Source organism: Poecilia reticulata, chromosome 12, assembly GCF_904066995.2.
Source record: "Poecilia reticulata chromosome 12, P_reticulata-male-v2, whole genome shotgun sequence".
Classification (NCBI taxonomy): Eukaryota; Metazoa; Chordata; class Actinopteri; order Cyprinodontiformes; family Poeciliidae; genus Poecilia; species Poecilia reticulata.
This window is the reverse complement of record NC_088841.1, coordinates 24135892-24159906: the sequence shown is the minus strand read 5'-3', so window position 1 is coordinate 24159906 and position 24015 is coordinate 24135892. Positions and strand designations below refer to the sequence as shown.

The 24015-nt window shown below is 39.5% G+C and overlaps 2 protein-coding genes across 3 annotated transcripts in view; both read left to right on the top strand.

Moving 5' to 3' along the window:
• Positions 1 to 24015, top strand: part of LOC108166754 (protein NLRC3-like) — a 92575-nt gene that overhangs the window by 4794 nt on the left and 63766 nt on the right. The window lies entirely within an intron of this gene.
• Positions 2696 to 23518, top strand: LOC145554420 (protein NLRC3-like). Its single transcript, XM_081614092.1, has 7 exons — positions 2696 to 3046; positions 3190 to 4981; positions 5416 to 5589; positions 5797 to 5970; positions 9116 to 9162; positions 9310 to 9341; positions 23419 to 23518. The coding sequence occupies exons 1-7, from the start codon at positions 2788 to 2790 to the stop codon at positions 23464 to 23466; spliced, it is 2526 nt and encodes an 841-aa protein (XP_081470218.1). The 5' UTR covers positions 2696 to 2787; the 3' UTR covers positions 23467 to 23518.

Genomic DNA, 24015 nt, shown 5'->3' with positions numbered 1-24015 from the left:
TAGTTGGTACTGGTCTGGTTGTGCAGTGAAAAAGGGACTTAAGTGGGAGCAAAGAAGAGGTTCTGGGAAAAAGTATTACAAGTTTTGAGAAGAAAGACATGAAATCCTGTCATTCATGTCTTTCTTGAAAATGTATGATCTTGTATTATGGCAGAAAAATTCCTCCATAATCTATTTCATTTGTTTATTTCTATCCGTTTATCATAATTAAATCAAAAACAATATTTCTTTTCTATTAAGCTCATCGTCCGATAAAATTTCCCATCAGTGAATGTAAATGTTGCTCCATGTCGCCACCTAGTGGATAGATAGAAGTGCAGCAGCTGATGACAGCTTCCTCTGCCTTTCTGCTGTCTGACTGCATTCACCCGACACTGATATGAAGCAGAGAAGAAGAGCCAATCAGAGGAGGAGCAGCTGATCTTTTTCCAGCTCTACTGATGAAAAGGATGATCAGAGTTGATGTGCAGATGAATGATGTGTGTTTCCTCTGCAGGTGAAGCTAGAAAGTGTGTGTGAGCTGATCTGAATTCAGCAGCATGGATCAGTGTGAGGACAGAGAGGAGGGAGTCCCTCCCTCTAAAACCACTCCGTGTGGGGAAGATGAGAGCCAGAGCAAAGGTCAGAGGTGAGGTCACCATCTCTTAACTGTCCACAGCCCTTTTCACACAGCGTTCACTATATCAGGCCAACACATACATGGTGATGAAGCTGCTGCTGGTCCTCTTTGCTGCTTCATCCAGACTGAACAGATTCAGTTTTAATCATCATGTTTCTGTCAGGATCCATCAGAGACTCAAACCAGAACCAGAACCCAGCTGTGTGTCCTTTAAGAGCGACAGGTCAAAGGAAAAACCCATTACCTTTAAATCTCCTGGATCTCCACCATCAGAGAGGTGAGCTGTTTCTAACTGCTGTAAACTGAACCAGTAAGTTTCAGATGTTCCCAGTTATATTTACAGAGTTTTGATCCATTATCTAAATCAGCTGCTCAGTTCTAATGAAATCATCTCTGGGTGATGATGATGATGTTCTGCTGCTTCCTGGCTCCATGTCAAATACCTGGTAAACCAGTCTGGTCCATCAGGACTTGGTTCCTGTGTGCATTGCGAGATCAGTTCAGCAAGAAGGAAAGCTTCATGATGTGGTTGGTGAGATCTGCTGGAACTCAACCAGACTTAGCTGATGTGGACCATCAGAGGTTCTGCTGATCCTTAGTGGGATCAGCAGGAACATTAAATCATTACAACTACTTGGATCATCTGGTTTAGGGCTGTTGTAAACGATTATTTTAGTAATCGAGTAATCTATAGATTTTTCTTACGATTAATCGAGTAATCGGATAAAAACAATTATGAAATAAAATATTGGTAAATCTTCCATAACACCAGTGTTACTATCGGATATCAACATAAGTCTATTTTTTCCACATTTGAGCTTCCCTACCAGTTACTTTTTTGTAGACCGGGGGAGCAATATGGGATATTTACGGCTCCTCCGTTCAGAAACTCATCGACCAGCCATGTTCCGCCTCCCGTTTGTTCAGACCGGGATGATATGTTTATTGTGCGGTTCGTCCGTAAAGCTGCCCTTACCCTGTAAGCATCAACCCTCAGCCACCCGCCGTGTTCAGTCTCTCCGCTCACCTGTATAATCCTCCTCAGCTTCTTCCCGCCGTTCAACCAGCAGCTCCGGAGCAGAAAGGCTACCGAACTTCCGGCATCGCGCCGGTCATTTTAAGGATGTTTATTGGTTCCACAAAAACAATGAAAACCCGGAATTATCACCAATCAGTAAAATCCCCGAGGGCCGAACTTGAAGATTGGACGTTATACCACTAACACGTAGCTTCCGTCAACAACTCAGAGGCGGAAGTCAGAGCTCCACTCAACGCAAATAATGTTCCGGCTGAAACACGGTGCGCTAAATGATAAAACATAAATTAACGAAGCTTCGAGGCAGGTCAATTTTCCTCGAGGAATTTTAATAATCGACGTACTCGAATCACTCGAGGAATCATTTCAGCCCTAATCTGGTTCACTGCTCACATCCAGATATCAGTTTATGGACCTTTACCTTCTGATTGTCTCTGTGTGGACAGATATAATGTGAGCTAACTGGTTTCCAGGATCTATAGGATCCATTTTAAATCCTCTAGAACATCCAGGAGAGGATCCCACATGGACACACCCACATATCTCAGAGCTCCTCCATGTCCACATCACCTCAGATCCAGTCATCAGAACCTGATGGATGTCCCACACTGTCCTGAAGACCTGTGTGGACAGAGCCTTCACTTCCACTGTCCCCAACCTCTGGGACTGTCTCGACCAGCATCAGATCTGCTGACAGTGTGGACAGTTTGAAGTCCAAGTTCAGCACCAACTTTTTAAAATGTCTACTGGTGATTCTGGTGTTACTGGTCTTCATCCTTGTAGTTCATCTTCCTCTTTCTAACATCTTTGTAATGTGTTCATGTGATGCTGTTTTCTGCTTTTAATGTGACACTCTTAGTTATTTTATTAGTAAATATTGCTGGATGAATATTTCCTGACTTCCTGATTGTTCCTGGTTCCTCCATAGAGTGGACCAGCAGAGCTCAGAGGTTCCCAGTGGTCTGTCTGCCCAGCAGCATCAAACACAGCTGGACTCCATATTTATGGTCTGTACATGAACAACTACATTTCCATGGTTCTGTTCAGTCATCTCCATGCTGCACTTTGTAGACCAGAGGACTGTCAGTCTGTCCAACATCCATCTGGTGTTTGGCTCCATGATTTCAGTCTGATGTTTCCTTCATCTATTATTCTGTTCCAGCTGCTGGAGGAAAACATTGTCACTTTTGTGAAGAACGAGCTGAAGAAGATCCAGAAGGTTCTGAGTCCAGATTACCCAGAATGCTCAGAGAGTCAGAGAGAGGATGATGAGGTGTTGAGAGGTGATGATGAAGAGCAGAGGAGGAGCAGCAGAGAAGCAGTGATGAAGATCACACTGAACTTCCTGAGGAGGATGAAGCAGGAGGAGCTGGCTGACCGTCTGCAGAGCAGTAAGAGGAATTCTATAGAGATTTGACCTGATAGATAAATATCACATTTACTGATGTCTGAAGAAATGAAATCACATTTATTTAAATCATCTTCAGAAGATGATTGCGTTTCATTTCTGACTTTACTTTTTGTCTTAATTTAGGACATCTTACTGCAGTTTGTCAACAACAACTTAAATCTGGTCTGAAGAAAAAGTTCCAGTCTGTGTTTGAGGGGATTGCTAAAGCAGGAAGTCCGACCCTTCTGAACCAGATTTACACAGAGCTCTACATCACAGAGGGAGGCACTGGGGGGGTTAATGATGAACATGAGGTCAGACAGATTGAAACAGCATCCAGGAAACCACACAGACCAGAAACAACAATCAGACAAGAAGACATCTTTAAAGTCCCACCTGGAAGAGATCAACCAATCAGAACAGTGATGACAAAGGGAGTGGCTGGCATTGGGAAAACAGTCTTAACACAGAAGTTCACTCTGGACTGGGCTGAAGACAAAGCCCACCAGAACATCCACTTCATATTTCCATTCACCTTCAGAGAGCTGAATGTGCTGAAAGAGAAAAAGTTCAGCTTGGTGGAACTTGTTCATCACTTCTTTACTGAAACCAAAGAAATCTGCAGCTTTGAACACTTCCAGGTTCTGTTCATCTTTGATGGCCTGGATGAGAGTCGACTTCCTCTGGACTTTCACGATAAGAAGATCTTGACTGATGCTACAGAGTCCAGCTCAGTGGATGTTCTGCTGACCAACCTCATCAGGGGGAAACTGCTTCCCTCTGCTCTCCTCTGGATAACCACACGACCTGCAGCAGCCAATCAGATCCCTCCTCAGTGTGTTGGCATGGTGACAGAGGTCAGAGGGTTCACTGACCCCCAGAAGGAGGAGTACTTCAGGAAGAGATTCAGAGATGAGCAGCAGGCCAGCAGGATCATCTCCCACATGAAGACATCAAGAAGTCTCCACATTATGTGCCACATCCCTGTCTTCTGCTGGATTACTGTTACAGTTCTGGAGGATGTGTTGGAGACCAGAGAGGGAGGAGAGCTGCCCAGAACCATGACTGACATGTACATCCACTTTCTGGTTGTTCAGACCAAAGTGAAGAAGGTCAAGTATGATGGTGGAACTGAAACAGAACCACACTGGAGTCCAGAGAGCAAGAAGATGATTGAGTCTCTGGGAAAACTGGCTTTTGACCAGCTGCAGAAAGGAAACTTGATCTTCTATGAATCAGACCTGACAGAGTGTGGCATTCATATCAAAGCAGCCTCAGTGTACTCAGGACTGTTCACACAGATCTTTAGAGAGGAGAGAGGGCTGTACCAGGACAAGGTCTTCTGCTTTGTCCATCTGAGTGTTCAAGAGTTTCTGGCTGCTCTTCATGTTCATCTGACCTTCATCAATTCTGGAGTCAACCTGATGGAAGAAACACAAGCATCTGAGAAATCTTCATCATCTAATAAACCGGAACTAACGTCTCTCCATCAGAGAGCTGTTGACCAGGCCTTACAGAGTCCAAATGGACACCTGGACTTGTTCCTCCGTTTCCTCCTGGGACTTTCACTGCAGACCAATCAGAGACTCCTACAAGGTCTGCAGACAGAGACAGGAAGTAGCTCACAGACCAATCAGGAAACAGTTCAGTACATCAAGAAGAAGATCAGTGAGAATGTGTCTGCAGAGAACAGCATCAATCTATTCTACTGTCTGAATGAACTGAATGATCGTTCTCTAGTCAAGAAGATTCAACAGTCTCTTAGTTCAGGAAGTTTCTCTACAGATAAACTGTCTTCTGCTCAGTGGTCAGCTCTGGGTTTCATCTTAGTGTCATCAGGAAAAGATCTGGATGTGTTTGACCTGAAGAAATACTCTGCATCAGAGGAGGCTCTTCTGAGGCTGCTGCCAGTGGTTAAAGCCTCCAACAAAGCTCTGTAAGGACACAGATTGTTACTTCAGCTATTTTGATAGGTAGAAATCTGCTAATTATGAGGAAAATATTAAGGTTTCAGTTTATATATTGGTGCTTTGTGTCTTCAAAGTGTCCCACTGGGGGGGATGCGCCAAAAAGAAAGACTTCCTTCAGCAGCTGAACATAATGTTACATATTCAAGCAGCAAAACTACTCCACTTTATATTAACATTGAAACTGGATTAATATAGTTGCGTAATTTTATAATTCTCTATTCAACCTCCTTGTTACCTGTAGTTCTGTCATTTAAGACTGGAGGCCCAACTATAGAATGAACCAGATCATAAATAAAAAGGTTGTGTAAAATAACATGATTCCTTCTCTATCCAATAACAACATTGTTGATTTGAAAGAACATAAATTTTGATGAACAGATTTTCCTCCCTGTCTCCTCAGACTGAGTGACTGTAACCTCTCAGAGAGAAGCTGTGAAGCTCTGTCCTCAGTTCTCAGCTCCCAGTCCTCCAGTCTCAGAGAACTGGACCTGAGTAACAACAACCTGCAGGATTCAGGAGTGAAGCTTCTCTCTGCTGGACTGAAGAGTCCAAACTGCAAATTGGAAACTCTCAGGTAACTCTGGGCTCTTGACAAATTGCTGCATCTTAGGTGCAAAAAGAAGAATTATTACAGATCCCAGCAGTTGCTTGGCTTTCTTATTTATTCCACACGTTACAAATCCATCCATCCATCCATCCACCAGTCAGCGACCAGTTCAGACCTTGGGCTCTACCTCAATGTTCTCATCTTCTCATCATGTGATGAATTGTGTGTCTGCAGCTTATCAGGCTGTTTGGTCTCAGAGGAAGGCTGTGCTTCTCTGGCCTCAGCTCTGACCTTTAACCCCTCCCATCTGAAAGAGTTGGACCTGAGCTACAATCATCCAGGAGACTCAGGAGTGAAGCTGCTGTCGGCTGGACTGAAGGATCCAGACTGGAGACTGGAAGCTCTCAGGTATGGAGGAACCTGCTGCAGGAGCAGAGAAGGTCTGATAGAGGAGGAAGAGGAGAAACGTCTTTAGTCAGTCTGATGGGAAACATTTAGTTTGAAGATAAATATTTAGTTTGATAATTAAATATTTAGACGCCTCATCTGGAGGCAGAGATCATTACCCAGTTTTCTGGAATATTCTCCTGACTAAGAACGGCTCACAAGGAAAATTAAAGAGTGGGGTGGATTTAATAGAGTTTAATAGGGACTCTGACTAAATTAATAAAAGTTGAAGTTCAGTTAGATTTCCATGATAATCTACTGATGACAGAAATGACTTTAAAACAATATTTGATGGAGCTCCGGACCAATCAGCCCCAAGAAGCAAAGATGAGAAGAAAAGTAACTCCATGTTGGTCAGATGGATGTTTAAAAGTTCTGAGAGAGAAATAAAGATTTTTAACAAAACTCACAACTTTCAGGATTTAATGAAAATTTAAAATGAATGTAGTTTGTTCTCCACCAGGGGGCGACATCTGGAAAATGATTAAATGAATGAGAGGAATCAGGAGAAAATTGAAATTCCGTGTTTTCCAGAGGAAATGGAAAATAAGGAAACAGAATTGTGCTTTGTTGAGATTATTGTGTCGCTACACCCCTATTTGTACTTTTTCTTCAGTACATAGTTTGAGTCCTTTCTCCAGCTCTGGTGAACAGCCAGTAGGTGGCGGTAGAGTCATGTCAGGAGGCAGCCTGGAGAAAAGGCTGTTCCTCCCTGATCTGTTTCCCAGCAGTCAGAGTGAAGAAATTGAGAGCTGGAGAAGTTTCCTCCTGTTGCTGCAGCAGCAGAAACGTTGGAAAGAGGAGAGATCTTTACTGAGCTGCTGCTGATCAATGAAACATTTCAACTCTTTCTGGAAACTAATGAGACAGAAAAACTATGGATGTTTTTTACCATCCAGACCTTTAGAACCAGTTCAGGTCAATAATTCAGTTGTTTATGTGGAAGATGAAGAGATTTGATGTGAAATGATGAAATTCTTCATTTCTATCTGATGATCCAGCAGATCTGTAGAAAATGGAGCTGCAGCTCTCAGATATTTTTGTGATGTTTTCTACCAATGAATCCACTGATTAAAGCAGGAATCTCATCTCCATGTTCTCCTCCAGAGGTTCCCAAGGTTTGTTCCTGGAAGCTGCTGCTGGTTCCTCCAATCCAGGCTCACCCCCTTTAGAGGAAATCTGTCCATATATGGAGCTAAGAGTCACCTTGATGCTGCAAAGCTTTGTTCAGGATGAGATGTCAGGATGTTGGTGTCAGTCTGTTCCAGGCTTTAGTTGTTCTCCTCATGAGGAGCTGAAGTCTCTGACAGGAACGTGGAGCTGAACAGGAGAAGAACTTGAAGCTTCTTCTTGTTCTGTCTGATTGCAGCAGCAGGACAATCCAACATTTTAGTCTGACTTCATCTGGAAATGTTTCTTTGACCTGAATCAGTTTGAAGGCAGGCCAGCTCCTCATCAGAGCTGAGATCTTCTCTGTCCTCCATGCTGGAAATGTACAAGTCCAGCAGCTCCTGGTCAGTGACATCAGAGCGTGACATCATCAGTAGAGTGATGATGTAATTTCCCTCTCAGAGCAGCTTGGAAATCTGAGAGGAAAGATGCAAACAAAGACTCTCTGGACTGTTGGATCTGCTGGTTCTGGTTCCAGATGCTCCTTGGACACTTTCACAAGCCATTACTGCAGCTGCTGGATTCAGGAAGCTGCTTCTTCTTCTTGGTCTCATTGTAAATGTGTGCAGCGCCACCTGGTGGTGCTGGTTGGTAGAGGAAGTGCTGAAAGGTTGGAGGTGTTTGTCAGAGGTGTGTGATGATGGAAGCCTCTCCCTGGTCTGTGAGTCTGAGCTCAGAGATCAAATCTTTGGTTCTTGTTGAACTCTTTGTTGAATGTAATGCAGCTTCTTCTTTTAATGTTTGTATTTCTGGATATTACAGTGAGGCCACAGCAGGTTTTCAAGCAGCAGGGCTGTTTAGTGTTTCATTCCTTCATCTGTGTGTGGGAGTGTGGATGGAGCAGGTATCCAGGTGTTGATCAGAGGATTGATTGGATTTTAATGCTGATTATTAAATCAGGTTGAGCTTCCAGAAATGTTTCCTTAGTTTCCTGATGTCCTTTTAGGCTTCAGTGAGTTTCTTCAGGTTGTTACTGAGGGATTTCCTTTCTCCTCTCTGTTGGAGCTTTTCCTGTGTTTGGAGAAATGAGTTGTGCTGCAGCAGCACCAACTGTCCTTCCTACATCCACTGCAGTTTGCAGGCCAGATGTTGGACTGTTCCTGTCTCAGTGGAGGACAATGTGTGTCTGAGAGCCAAATTGGACAGCCAAATCAGAGCCGTGGTTAAGTCCAGCTTTTATCATTTAAGGCGATTGCCGTCAGTGAAATCTTTTCTTTCCATGCAGCATTTTGAAACGATGATCCACGCTTTTATTTCGACTTGATTGGATTTCTGTAACTCACTTTATTTGGGAGTCAGTCAGTCGCTGCTCTCACGTCTGCAACTGGTTCAGATGCTACTGCACGACTTTTAACAGGAACTCGAAAGAGGGAGCATGTGACCCCTGTCCTGGCCTCACTTCACTGGCTGCCTGTATATTTTAGGATTCATTTTAAAATTCTTATGTTTTTTTTAAATCACTGCATAATCTTGCCCTGGCTTACCTCTCTGAGCTTCTTCACCCCTGCGTACCTTATCGGTCTCTCAGGTCAGCTGCTCTAGGAGGTACCAAGATCCAGGAGGAAGTTCAGAGGGGACAGGGCTTTCTCTGTCATGTGCCCAAAGTTATGGAAGGACTTGCCTTTGCATGTCAGAGAGGCCACTTCACTGTATACTTTTAAAGTTCGTCTTAAAACCCATTTATTTTACTTGGCTTTCAACACCAGCGGGAACTAGTTAAAAATTGAATGTTTTTGTTTTAAAACTGTAAGTTTTTTTAGTTCTTTTTTATTTTTTTTATTGTTATGTTGTGTTTTACTGTACAGCACTCTGTATCAGCTGTGGTTGTTTTAAAGTGCTTTATAAATAAAGTTGGATTGGATTAGATTGAGAGACATGTAATGTCCATGTTTGCTGCTGAAAGAGTCTGATGGTCTGACCCCCCTCCTCCTTTCAGGGTGGAGCCTGCTGGAGGCCGATTCTTGACACCAGGTCTGAGGAAGTGTAAGTGTGTTTTTCATCTGATTCATGACAACAAAGCAGCTCACATTCAACCATCTTCAAACTGTCACATCACTCATTCAGGATCATCATCAAAGATCAATAAATGATCAATAACTGCAGCTGGATTGTGTTTGTTCTCTCCATCAGATTCCTGTCAACTCACCATCGACACAAACACAGTGAACAGAAACCTCAAACTGTCTGAAGACAACAGGAAGGTGACATGTGAGGAGCTTCAGTCATATCCAGATCATCCAGATAAATTTGATTTCTGTCCTCAGCTGCTGTGTAGAACTGGTCTGACTGGTCGCTGTTACTGGGAGGTTGAGTGGAGAGGATGGGTTTATATATCAGTGAGTTACAGAAGAATCAGGAGAAAAGGAGGCAGTGGAGACTGTAGATTTGGATGGAATGATCATTCCTGGAGTCTGAGCTGCTCTGATTATGGTGGTTACTCTGTCTGGCACAATAACATAGAAACTCGTCTCTCCTCCTCCTCCGTCTCTAACAGAGTATCAGTGTATGTGGACTGTCCTGCTGGCATTCTGTCCTTCTACAGAGTCTCCTCTGACTCACTGATCCTCCTCCACACCTTCAACACCACATTCACTGAACCTCTGATTCCTGGATTTGGGTTCTGTCAGTTCTGGTTCCTCAGTGTTTCTTTGCTGATTTGAGTCTAAAGAGTCTAAAGATTTTCCTCCTGTCAGAGAAACTCTCTCACTGTTGAACAGATAGTTCATCTCTACAATCTATTTCTTGGTGAAACTTTTCTGATTGAGTCCTTGGAAACTTTTTCTTCTTCCAGTCCTTTAAAGATGGAAGCTGGGATTATTCCAGGATCCTCATGTTTTCCTGTTTGTTTCCAGTCAAAGCTTCACACTGAATATCAAGATGTTGTTTCTCTTATTTTTTCCTTTCATTCATCAGATTTCATTGAAATGTTGATCAGTTTTTCTCACTGAACATTTTCTGTTTCTGTCGGCTCCTATTTTTCTAAACTCGTCAGATTTGAATATTAAATCTTCCTTTTGTTTATTTGCTGCAGTTTTTCTTCATGTGTTTTAGAGAAATAAAAAAAATTCTTCTGCATTTGGTTCATTTGCTGCTCATTCTGTTCTTTTCCTGTTCAAATTTAAATATTTGCATTAAAAATATTTTCCATCAACTCTGCCTTTCAGAAAGTCCTAATTAAAGTAAAACATCCCCATCCCATGAAGGTCAGAGGTCAATGCTTCGAAGCAAAAAGTGATAAAATCTTAATATTTTCTGTTTCATTTAGAACTTCTACCTGAAACTCAGAACCTGCCGAACATTTTGCTCTTTGGAGAAAAAAATCCAGGACCTGGAAGATCAGAGCAGAATGAAAACTGGAAATCAGTGTTGGACAGAAAAGCTCTGATTGCTGCATCTCTGACATATTTTACATTTGATAACAACAGTAAACCTATTTTAGCTGAGAATAAACCAACATGGATATGACCAGCCACAGCCCAACGTGGGCCACACCTGATTCAACCCAAACCGGAAAATGAAGGATTTAACTGGAAATCCCAAAACTCAGTAAAATCAGCAGCTGGCTGTGATTAAAATGCAGTTTGTTGCAGAGGATCAAATTTCCTGATGGTGACCTCTCCTCCGTCCCTCACCTTGTCTGGCCGCTTTTATTTTCCAAATACTCTGGTATCTTTATCAGTTTTAATGCTGTTGTGAGATTCAACAATCCCCATGTTTTGACACGCTGGTTGTAGGAAGTGCTGAAATTATTCTAAAAATGTAGAACACTAGTGTTTCCATTTTAATGCATTTTCTTTTATCAAATTTTTTAAATGTCAAAGAAAAATAATGCAAATCAGACATGCTTCCGTCTATGGAGAGCCATTTCAGCCAAAATTAAATAAATAAATAAATGGGTGAAATAAATAAAAAATGAGTAAAATAAATCAAAAAAAGAAGAAAAAGAGTGAAATAAATAAAAAATGTGGTTAAATAAATAATTTAGCTTTTTCATTAACCCAATTTTTCATTTATTTATTTTTCATATTATCAATTTCTCAATTTCCTTTTTTTCATTAATCTATTTTTCATTTACCCATTTTTCATTAACCCAATTTTTCATTTATTTATTTTTCATATTAATTTCTCAATTTCTCTTTTTCATTAATCTATTTTTCATTTATCCCTTATCCATTTACCCATTTTTCATTAATCTATTTTCATTTAACCACTTTTCAATTTCCCTATTTCATTAACCCAATTTTTTCATTTATTTTTCATATTAATTTCTCAATTTCTCTTTTTCATTTATCTATTTTTCATTTGTCAATTTTCATTTATCCCTTTATCTATTTGCCCATTTTTCATTAATCTATTTTTTAATTTAACAATTTTTCAATTTCCTTTTTCCATTAACCTGATTTTCTATTTCCCAGTTTCATTAATCAATTTCTCATATATCCCCTTTTTATTTACCCATTTTTCTTTTACCTATTTTTCATTTAACATTTGTTTGAAAAATAGTTACTTTTCCCATTTTCCAATTTCCCTTATTCATTTAGTATTTCCTTATTTTCTTATTTATCACATTCTATTTCCCCGCAAAACTTGGAAAAAATAAATGCAAATGAGGAGAGGCACGTCATCAGGCTACAACTTCCCCAATTGGTTGGTTAGCGTCACACCCATACTTTGCTTCAAGAAAGATGGCGACCTACTAACGGGTTATCAATAAGCTGAAGCTCGTTAACTTCATTAGAAAATAGTGTTATTACTCCTGACTTTAGTTTTCGTGTGGCCGCTCAGACAGAACGTGTTTCAGTTGGCGGCTCTCATGGACTCAGAGCTTCACCGTCGGGAGTTTTTATAGTTTGAACGAAGCGGCCGCTGAAGTTGGGTTTCGATTGAAGGTTCGGGACACCTTCGTAGCTACCAGCTGTGATCCAACTATAAGGAGCAGACTTTACTGTACATCGTAAGTGAACTGCAATATCCAGAGGCAGCTCTATGGAGCATCGAGCTGAAAGAATGAGAGTGGCAAGCCTTGGAGATCTGCGTCGGAGGCCATCTTTCAGACATGTACCGCTGCTGTCCGTCCAGGATCCTCCGGTTGCCCAGACGTTGCACGGTAAGCTACCGCTGATGTTTGTTTTCCAACTAGAGTCATATTTAATCAATAGGGCTCAATTACGATAACGGAAGGTTTTGAGTTGATCTCGGCAGTAGGTGACAAACTGAACGTCTCCAGGATGTTGAGACCAGCACGTCCTCTGATCCAATACATCTTATTAAGGATAAAATCAACAAAACGTCTTCAAATTAATGGCCCAACAAAATTAATAATCTCTGTAATTATTGTTTAAACAAGGTGTGTGCATTTCGGTACCATTACAAAAATAAAAAGGGACTCAAAGACCCTGATGAGCAGAGCAAAGTTTAAATTGGCTAATCAGCCACCGCTGTGTTCATGAGAGGAGATGCTTGTTAACCGAGAAATAAATATGAAGCCTGAAAACCTAATATCTTAACGGACTGAATCCGTTGTGTTTTTAGTTAATCTATGCTGGGTTTGTGGGGCGCAAGCGGTTGCCACGGCAACAGGTTGATTAAATGACATTAAAAAGTTAGGAGACGTTTAGAGTCGATCGCCCTGTTTTACCTTTGTTTACCTTTGCTGGGATGCATCACAGCTGCTGTAGTTTATGAACGTTCAATAAACGACAAACGTGGACAAACTACCTCGTTCGTCTGCGACTATATTTCATTAACAAACAAATGGCTTCTAACGAGATAATTATGTGAAATTAAATTAATATTTTTTTAAGTTTTGTGCTCTCTGGCATCTTGCTTTGAGTCTGAGAGGCTTTTCATGTATCAAACATGCTATTTATTTAGTGGAAATATTGATGCGATGAAACTATCTCCAAAATAACCTTTCAACTTTTAAACTCCACTGTTGAAAATGAGAAGCTGACATTCACAAATGACATTGAAATAAATTCTAGTCCAACTTCTGGTTTGTTGCAATTCCTCTGGATCCTGTTGGAGGAAAAATATACCAACTTCACAAGATGTGGCTTTAACCCAACTCCTGTCAGTCTGAAGTTTCTCATATTTAGGTCATCAAACCAAAGTTCAGATCTACCATAACTGGTACCATCGCCACCAGGTCAAAATTACAGCTTTTTGGCGCAAGCGCAGTACATTCATTAATGTTTCCATCATGTATGTTTTTAAATTGAAGTAAGCAGGTTTTTAATCAGGCCACAACACCCTGTGTGTGTTGGGTTTAAGAAAATAAGCTGTTCTGTTTGAGCACCAGCATTCATTTTTCCTCTGATGTTTGGGTGAACTCTTCTCTGTGGAGGTCGGCCGTCTCTCTGCTTCTTCCTGAAGGAGATCCATCAGAAGTTCTGGTGCTGCTCACAGTGCAGACTGTTCTCCTCGCTGTTCGCCGTGTCAGCCCTGGTCCCTCTCAGCCAGAATCTCCACAGTCATTCTGTTCCTTCACCCTTGAATAAATATAACAGAATATGTTCTGGGTGTTATGACATAACAGAATATGTTCTGGGTGTTATGATTCATTTGTTAATTGAAACAATGTTTAATATCAAGATGAATTTATTTCCTTAACAGTTCCTTCTCCTGTTCCCTCAGAAGGGCAGAGTTTAGGAGTGACTAATTACAATTACTCAAAATATAGTTGAGTAACTTTTTGAAACTCAAATAAACTTTTAGGAATAGTCTTACTATGCTGAACTTTTTACTTTTACTCAAGTCATTTTGTTATGAAGCATCAGTATTATTTAAACAAATTTTTAATTTTGTCTTTAAAATACCAAAATTTCCACTGAACATAATATTTTGGGCCTTCTAATTTTTTTTAAGATATGAAATAATTGATAACTTGATCAGTTACTCAGTACTGATAAACTTTTTACCAAATGCTTCTTTACTCTTGTGTAATTTCTTATTCAGCTACTTTTGACTTTGAGTAAAAACATGTTGAAGTGCTACTGTTATTCCTGGAGTATAAATTGTGGGTCCTCTGTCCACCTCTAAGGAACAGTAACCACATGTTGAGGCACACATTGACCAAAAACAGGGAAACTAAGGTGGGCAAGTTATACATCCACAAAGAACTACTTAAATTAATAGTCATATTTACTTTATAAGCATATGCATGTGGGCCACACTTGGCACACCTCAGGGATGTAACCAAGAGAGGCAAAGATTGTAGCAGGAGTTCAGCTTTTATCCATTCTCCATTCTGTACCCTCACTAAAGGTCACTGTATTCAGGTTGTCTGTTTACAAAGGTAAAATAACGGCGATCGACTCTAAACCTCTCCTACCTTTTTACTGTCGTTTAATCAACCTGTTGCCGTGGCAACCGCTTGCGCCCCACAAACCCAGCATAGATTAACTAAAAACACAACGGATTCAGTCCGTTAAGATATTAGGTTTTCAGGCTTCATATTTATTTCTCGGTTAACAAGCATCTCCTCTCATGAACACAGCGGTGGCTGATTAGCCAATTTAAACTTCACTCTGCTCATCAGGGTCTTTGAGTCCCTTTTTATTTTTGTAATGGTACCGAAATGCACACACCTTGTTTAAACAATAATTACTGAGATTATTAATTTTGTTGGGCCATTAATTTGAACACGTTTTGTTGATTTTATCCTTAATAAGATGTATTGGATCAGAGGACGTGCTGGTCTCAACATCCTGGAGACGTTCAGTTTGTCACCTACTGCCGAGATCAACTCAAAACCTCCCGTTATCGTAATTGAGCCCTATTGATTAAATATGACTCTAGTTGGAAAACAAACATCAGCGGTAGCTTACCGTGCAACGTCTGGGCAACCGGAGGATCCTGGACGGACAGCAGCGGTGCATGTCTGAAAGATGGCCTCCGACGCAGATCTCCAAGGCTTGCCACTCTCATTCTTTCAGCTCGATGCTCCATAGAGCTGCCTCTGGATATTGCAGTTCACTTACGATGTACAGTAAAGTCTGCTCCTTATAGTTGGATCACAGCTGGTAGCTACGAAGGTGTCCCGAACCTTCAATCGAAACCCAACTTCAGCGGCCGCTTCGTTCAAACTATAAAAACTCCCGACGGTGAAGCTCTGAGTCCATGAGAGCCGCCAACTGAAACACGTTCTGTCTGAGCGGCCACACGAAAACTAAAGTCAGGAGTAATAACACTATTTTCTAATGAAGTTAACGAGCTTCAGCTTATTGATAACCCGTTAGTAGGTCGCCATCTTTCTTGAAGCAAAGTATGGGTGTGACGCTAACCAACCAATTGGGGAAGTTGTAGCCTGATGACGTGCCTCTCCTCATTTGCATTTATTTTTTCCAAGTTTTGCGGGGAAATAGAATGTGATAAATAAGAAAATAAGGAAATACTAAATGAATAAGGGAAATTGGAAAATGGGAAAAGTAACTATTTTTCAAACAAATGTTAAATGAAAAATAGGTAAAAGAAAAATGGGTAAATAAAAAAGGGATATATGAGAAATTGATTAATGAAACTGGGAAATAGAAAATCAGGTTAATGGAAAAAGGAAATTGAAAAATTGTTAAATTTAAAATAGATCAATGAAAAATGGGTAAATAGATAAAGGGATAAATGAAAAATGAAAAATGAAAAATAGATAAATGAAAAAGAGAAATTGAGAAATTGATAATATGAAAAATAAATGAAAAAATTGGGTTAATGAAATAGGGAAATTGAAAAGTGGTTAAATGAAAATAAATTAATGAAAAATGGGTAAATGGATAAAGGGCTAAATGAAAAATAGATTAATGAAAAAGAGAAATTGAGAAATTGATAATATGAAAAATAAATGAAAAATTGGGTTAATGAAAAAGCTAAATTAAAAAATGGTTACATGAAAAATAGATTAATGAAAAATGGGTAAATGGAAAAATAGAATAATGAAACAAAGGAAATTGAGAAATTGATCATATAAAAATAAATAAATGAAAAATTGGGTTACTGAAAAAGCTAAATTATTTATTTAACCACATTTGTTATTTATTTCACTCTTTTTCTTCATTTTTTGATTTATTTTACTCATTTTTATTTATTTCACCCATTTATTTATTTATTTAATTTTGGCTGAAATGGCTCTCCATATCCGTCAACTGGCTTTGAGCAAAATCAATCAGGATACACAAAGTAATTACATCAGAATTTTATGTTATGCATGGCTGTAGAAAACAGGAAGTAACGTCTCTTAACTAAAAATAAGTTTTTGCAAACACAAATGCTACAAAAAGATATTTAAAAAATGATAGCAAGAAAGAGGAATAGGCAAATATGTAAACAGTTTTTGTATTTAGTCTGACATCACATATCCTGATGACAGTTTATGGATCTTTGCCAGATATGTAGCATGGCAAACCAAGTAGAGCAGCACCCCTTCTCCTTTCATTTGTATCCTGCAACAGATGAGACATTCAGTACGATGAATATATTTTAACAAGAATAACAAATTATGCCTTGTTTTCTAGCCATTTTCAGTTCTGCTTACATCTTTTGCAAGGCAGTCCAAAGTGTCTTTGAGTGGCTGCTTCTTTCCAGATTTGGTTGCTGCTTTGTAGACCTCCAGTAGTCTCAGAACCAGGCTATGAAGTCCGTCAAGAAAAGATTCCAGAATGTCTTTGGTGGCGATTCTTGTAAATTCAGCCCTAATCTGAGGTGATCGAATATAAAACTTGTCTCAATAGGACACAGTTAACTCGGTCTTAAATCACTAAATCTCTTGGTGGAACTAATTCAATTGTGTGATTACCCATCTCTCATGGAACAGAGATGGCCATCGGGAGATGAGCTCTGTGATGTGTGGTTGATCTCCTACAATCTCTTTCCTACGCTGATAAAATGTAGCCACCATCAAATCCTCAAGCAGCTGATGATTTGGCCCTTTCTTCTGCACTTCACCTCCATGTTTTCAGGACTCTGCCCTTTAGGTGGATCAGGACAGTAGTTCACCTCCCTCTTCTTTGACTTTTTGACAGTTTCCGTTTCTGAACTTACAGATTTTTGTTTGTTTATGACCACTTCAAGGCATCTTGCTGAACTTAATTTTTGCCTGTAGTTTCCCATTTTAAATTTCAGACTGAAACTATGAGTACCATCCCTTTTCTGATCCTAGGTCTCGCAGACAGGGATGCCTTTCCACCTGTGTTTTGGCCACATTTTCATAGTGTTGCCTCTCAGGATAAGCACTAATCTTTGACACACAGACTGCAAGTGTGTAAAGAATATCAGTCTTCGAAGTTGTAGTAATCACTGTGACAGATCCATCCTTACCATATCTACAATTAGCTTCTTTCAGTTGCTGCTCCACATCATGTGAAAACTGTGGAATCGGGAAAGGGTCAGGCCATTGAACAAAATCTGCACTACTTGGAGAAGAGAGGCTGCCAGTGTCCAGCGTAGAATCCAAGGAGTCAGCAGCTGTGAACAATACTTTCAAACTTGCACAATTCACAGGAAGGGTCTCTGATGTTCATTAGGTTGCACAACTGATTATTGAAATCAGGATCCTCAAACTGCAAAATGAATCCTCCTCTTAGAGCAAGGTTGGTTCACAACACCTGGTACAGGTCCTCGACACTTGAGGGGACGTCTTCCATTGAAAGAATCCTGATTTCAAAGTTCAAACAGAAAAGATAAATAAAGAAAATACTTGATTTAAAAATAAAACAAGTTTAGACAAAATAGTAAATACTGCATTTTATACAATATATTTTAAGTCTAAGGTGCAACAAATTCCTTGCTTTTTTCAGTGCTAACACAAAAGAGTAAAAAAAAATTAATTAGCTTTAAATAGAAAAGTTAAGGCAAACCAGAGAATACTGCATTTTATACATTCAAATTATAAGTTTCAAATCTGAGGTAGAACAGATTTCCTGCTTTCTTAACTGCAAAAACAGAGGAGAAATAAAAAAAAGAATTAATATAAAAGATTACTAATGCAAAATAGTAAACACTGGCTTTACAAAAACAACTTGAACCTCAACAAAATCAACTTGGATGTTCTCAAAGATGGAATAAAATAATATCTTAAATCCAACATATACTGAATGCTATTCTTCAATATACATTTCTTTAAATGCTCCAACACACAGGTGTGCATGTGTTTAACTGTTAAAGAAGCCTTAAAGAAGACTATGGTTGCTGTGAAGGAAAGTGAGCATGTCGACATGTTGTGAACTGAGGCTTGCCCTGCGCTTCGATGTTCCCTGCTGTGGAAAAAAGCCGTTCTGATGGTGCTGATGTTGCTGGTATACACAGAAAGAACTTTGCAAGTTTTGACAATGTTGGGTACCGTGCTGCATTTGATTTCCACCATAGAAGTGGGTTCTCCCTCTTGGACAGTGTATGCTCTCCAAAGTACATCAAGACTTGCTTTTGAACAGCTTGGTTCAAATGCTGTTCCTCATCCTCCTCATCACTTGTGCTGGATTCTGAAGAACCCAGTAGATTGCTGAAAAATGTGTTGGTGTTCTGCTGATGCTCTACAGGCTTGTCTTGGGCATCAGTGGAGACCTCATTTTCACCTGAATTTTTCTGTCTCATTTTCTTTTTGACATCAAGGACCATTGTTTGAACCATGCTTTGGATCTTAAAGGCTTCATCTGGGGGCAAGAACTTAAGTTTCTTAAATCTGGGATTTAAAGCAGCAGTAAGTACAACAGTATTTGAGGATTGAGGCTGACATAAATAGTCCTTCCCATCTTGTTGTGATCTGTGCCATCACTTCAGCTTGGTATGACTGAGCTGGTGCAGTCTCAAAAACTTGGGTCCGTATGGACTTCTTGAGGCTTTGCACAAGTTGTGGAAGTGCAGAAAGAGTAACGTAGTCTTGCCCACTCAGAAACACCGTTGCTTCTTCAAATGGCTGAAGAGCCTTGCTTATCTCCTCAATAATATTCCACTGCTCTGGCTTAAGATCAAGGTAGTGTTTTCCTTGTGGTGTCAATGCTGGGTCAGATAGTGCAGCAGTTATCGGCCATCTTTGCTCCAGCAGCCTACACAGCATGTGGAAAGTACTGTTCCAACGAGTGCTTACATCTTGTATGAGCATGTGTGATGCTGTGCCCATTTGTTGTTGCTTATCCTTCAGCTTTGTGCAAGCCAGTTCACTTTTTTTAAAATGTTCAACAAGACATCTTGCAGCTGCCACACACTTAAGAGATGCTCTGGTTGCTCTTCAGAGCATTCTGTTCACAGTGTGCCCTGGACATCGCACAGATGCCCACTTATGCTTTTCTGCCAAAATCTTCACTGCTGCTACAATATTGGCAAAAATATTGGCATCATTGTCATGGATGACAGCTTTGACTTTCTCAGGTGGAACATCAAACTTTGCAATAACCTCCTCAAGCCACTCTGCAATGTTTGCTGCTGTGTGTCTTTCTTCAAGTGGCATTGTTGTCAGGGTGTGGGACTTCATTTTCCAGTCCTCTCCAAGAAAGTGGCATGTCACTCCAAGATATGCCTCTGTGGCAACACTTGTCCAAATGTCTGCTGTGAGAGCAATGCTGTCTGTCTCTTTTAGGATGTTTTTCAATTTGTCTTTGATTTCTTCATACTTTTTCTCCATTTTTACAAAGTAGGTTCTGGAAGGAGGGGTATAATTTGGATTGAAGGTGGAGATCATCTTCTGGAATCCTTCATCTTCCACCACGGACAGCGGTCGCATGTCTGTGATGATCATATTTAAAATGCTGTTTGTGAACTCAGCTGCTTGAACAACCGAACATCCTGGAACCCCTTTGAACAAAGCTGTCCAACGTATGACTCTTCGGTTCACTGAAAAGAAGCACAATGTAATGATTATTTGTTTATTCCTTGTTATGCATTAAATATATTTCAAGGGCACTAATTTGGATATTATAACATTTAATATTATTAAGCTGGAATCTGCACTGACAGCTCATCTGCCATGATAGCAGCTTTAGTTTCAGTTTTATTTTATTGATGGATTTAAGGCTTTCATTTATGTGTGAGGTTTGAGGATGCTTTAATTAAAAGCATTATTTTTAACCATCACAGAAAAATCTAAATGCAGTGAAATGTTTATGTATTGGTTTATGTATTGGAAAACAGAATGTAATCTATAGGAAAAAAATAAACTCTTACTCAAAATGTAAAGGTTTGAGTTTGTACAGAGTTCTGCAGCCTTAACTAGTCATGGTAAAATGCAAAAAATTTTGCTATTTTTATTAAAACTATTTATTCTTGATTGCTTAGGTATAAACAAATATAGAATTACTACAAAATATTAATCAAAAATTTCTAATTCATACATAACAGTATCGAGAAGAAAAAAGATTAACTTTTCAGGATGAAAAGACACCAATAAATAAATGCTTTTCAGCTCATGCCTGTAATCTGTTGCTGCGTTTTTATTAACAAACTTACATTAAGTCCTGCATAATTTCTCTCAGTTCCACCCTCACATACAATTTACACTACACCCGGTTAAGTAACCGCTATGTTTAAGCGGTAGATGTAACGTTAGCAAAATAATGTGCCTCAATTTACATCTATAACATGGCAGATTATCACACAACGTAGTTAGCAGAGAGAACATAAACGTTACCTGTTGTCAACCGTGTACGAGTTGGATGCACGTAGCGGCTGTTTTCTCTTCAGATGCTGCAACATTGATGTCGTGCTGTTGCGGTTCGCCAATTCTGCTTTGCAGTGGATGCATTGCGCTGTGTTGTCCTTTCTGTTTAGCCTAAAATGTTCCCAAACTTTTGACATTTTTTGTCGCTTTCGGGGTTCTTTCCCCTTCTGAGCATTCTCCGGTTCCCTCCATAGCTACAAACTTAGCACATGTGCTCCAGGCGCTAACGGAAGTGGTAACGTTGTGCAACACAAAAACCCTCCGGCTAGACCAGTGTGCTGCGTGTTTAACAGCATTGCTTATTACAATACAATAAAATTTAGCGAAGCTTCGCGGTAGATAAATTTCCTAGAGGATTTTTTGTAATAGAGTTCCCCAAGCTGCAGATTTAGTTTAATAGTAATAAATAGTAATAAATAAATAAAGTTTCCTTTAAAGTTAATCACACTAAGTAACATTTAGACCCAACAGTCAAACTTTAATCAAATCAATCAGGTTGTCTGTTGTTTTGTCTCCTGCAAACTTTGCTTTAATTCTACTTTCTTTCTTCTATCTAATCATAAAAACAAAGTCAGGCAGAAAGAGAGTCATGAAACAGGAACAGCAGATTTCCTGAGAGAAGAGGAAGTTTACAGCTCATAGATTCATAGAAATAGTTGAAACTATTCCTTATTTCAAAGCATAAAAGTGTTAAAGAATGAAGTCTAAACATTTTGAGTAATTGAATAAGACCTAAAGAGAAAAACTTAAATGAATATTGGTTTTGTAAGGACACTCAGTGGGACCCAGAAATTCAACCACACACAGGAGTAAACAGTGAAAAAACAAGTTTAGTTAATATTCAGACTCTGGTTCAGGAAGAGTTTGTCAAACACAGCACTGAGGAGAGAGGCGAGAAGGCTGGTGATGCTCAGATAACGGAGGGTATCTTTGAAATGTTCATCTCAACTGGCCTGTAGAGCAGCAGACGGGTGGAGCAGAGGAGCTGAGGGTCTGACAATAGGGAGATGCAGGAAAACAGAGGAACAGGCTTCAGTGGGAGCAATGAAGATCTGCACCAGGAGATCCAAAACACAACATCCAGGGACTTTGTAGATAATCTGGCAACAAGGCAGAGACTGAGACGAGTTTAAGGTGGAGCAGGTGAGCAATCAGGGTGGCAGGTGAGCTGGATGAGAGCTAAACACAGCATGGACAAGAATCAGAGCAGGTTTACTTAGAAGAAAACTGACTTTGTGGGAAAACCTACAAGTAAAACAAGTAACTGTAAGTTTGGCATCAAATCATTAGAGTAATGGATTATTCTTGGTTTCTTTTCAGAACACCGTCTGAAACCCAGATGAAGATTTTAATAAGAGTATTTCATAAGTCATGGTTAAAAGACTAAAATCTTTGCACTGCAGCTTTTTTCTAAACAAACCAAGGAAGTAAAGCAAACAATGTTATCTACAATTTATCAGGTGAAGCTCGTTAAGAACAGGCGACTCATTTTGTTGGTTTCCTTCAAGCTAGTGGAAACATTTACATGAGTCATTTACTGGGGGAAGTGAACTTTTCACTTTTACTGATAGTAGTTTTAATAATATTAGGAACTATTGATACTTGAGTAGATTGACTTTGTATAAAGAAATAGACTTCAGTGATTGGAAACATGAGATTCTTAGACTTCTGCAACATATCAGCAAATGTTTATGCAAATCTGAGCATAAACATTGATCAGCATTTTCTATATGTGAGTTTTTACATCATTAGTTTTTTATATTAATAAGCAAAATCAGCATTTGATCGGAAGGTTGTTTATGTATCCATATTAAATCAAATGCCTTCCCAAAGTCATCTAAAGTCCTGTGGAGCTGGATGTGATAGTTCCTGTTTCTGCAGAGTTCACCAGAGTGCATGCTGGGATCTCCTGAGCTGCTTTCAGCTCTGGAAACGAGTCGTTGACGACACACTTCCCAAGATTCGTGTCCAGGTTGAACCAAGGATGAGCTTCATGAAGGATTTTGTTCAAGGTGAAGAAAATCCTGCATATTTTTAATCCATATGTTGTTCAGTTGGACGCGCTCACATGCACATGACTCCTCTTCACATCCTATCATTTGCAACAAGCAGCCAGTTTGATGCTGCATTAAAGGGACATTGAGTCACATTGTTTGGGGGGAATTTGTATCGATGATATTTGGGTGATTGATACAAGAAAAAACACAGTTAGTTGTTGAAATAATGAATGACTGAGCAACAGCCTGTGGCTTTAATATGATAATCAGCTGATAGCAGGTTGGATTGTTGCTGTTTCTCCTTTAACTGGACAACCATCAACAGTCTAATCAGGCTTAGACAACAAATAATGGTGAACAATTATTTTAGGCCACTTATTGTGAAAAAGTGATTTCTTCAGAATATGCTTGAGCTTTTATTGTTTTTCTACTTGTAGACCAAAGATGCTGTTGCCATGATGCCTGCTGTCCTGCCAAGTCTTTCAGTTGTCCTCCAGGACGATGACAGACTTTTACAATGTCTCTGCTATGTTTTGCTATTCTGTTTGTCAAAAATCTAAACTTTCATCTGTTTTTAACTTGTGCTTTTCTTATTATCCACAGGATTCAGATGCCATGGCGACTTCATCCTGGTTCATGTGGGGTTACTGACTGTTATGTTAAGTTTATCATTTTATTCAAATAAAATGTTGAATCTTGTGAACTTAAAGTCTTTCGTTGTGGTTACTTAACTTATTAAAGCAACTGGTTTCCTAGATTCTGCTAAGTAAACTGTTCATGTAAGATGGACTAACTTGATGTAGTCGAGTTAAGAAAAGGATAATTTACTTGATATTTCTAAGTTGAAACAAATTCACTAAACTAAGTTAAATTAACTCGACACAATTAAGTTCACACAACAAGGTGTTAAGTAAACTGAACAAGAATATGTTAAGGAAACAAAACATAAGAATAGTAGTTAAACTTACTCACATTTTTCAGTGCTACCGGTTTCCACAATTTTTAAGTAAAGTCAACTTGTCAAGGTTTACAGTGCATGGAGATGAATGAATAGAGCAGATCCCAGTTTCTATAAGCAGGTCAAACCAGTAACAAACTGTATTACATGGAAAATGTCTCATTAAGTTTCATCAACATCAAATCAACCAACCAACTGCACTGTAAAACATTTGAAGGTGGTTTAACTTGAAAATAAAAATC

What these genes read in the sequence shown, in the direction of transcription:
- LOC145554420 (XM_081614092.1), top strand. Translation starts at nt 2,788, where the DNA reads ATGTTTCCTTCATCTATTATTCTGTTCCAGCTGCTGGAGGAAAACATT. An exon ending in GGCTGACCGTCTGCAGAGCA is followed by an intron (nt 3,047 to 3,189) that starts GTAAGAGGAATT and finishes GTCTTAATTTAG; the next exon opens with GACATCTTACTGCAGTTTGT. An exon ending in TCACCATCGACACAAACACA is followed by an intron (nt 9,342 to 23,418) that starts GTGAACAGAAAC and finishes TATTATCCACAG; the next exon opens with GATTCAGATGCCATGGCGAC.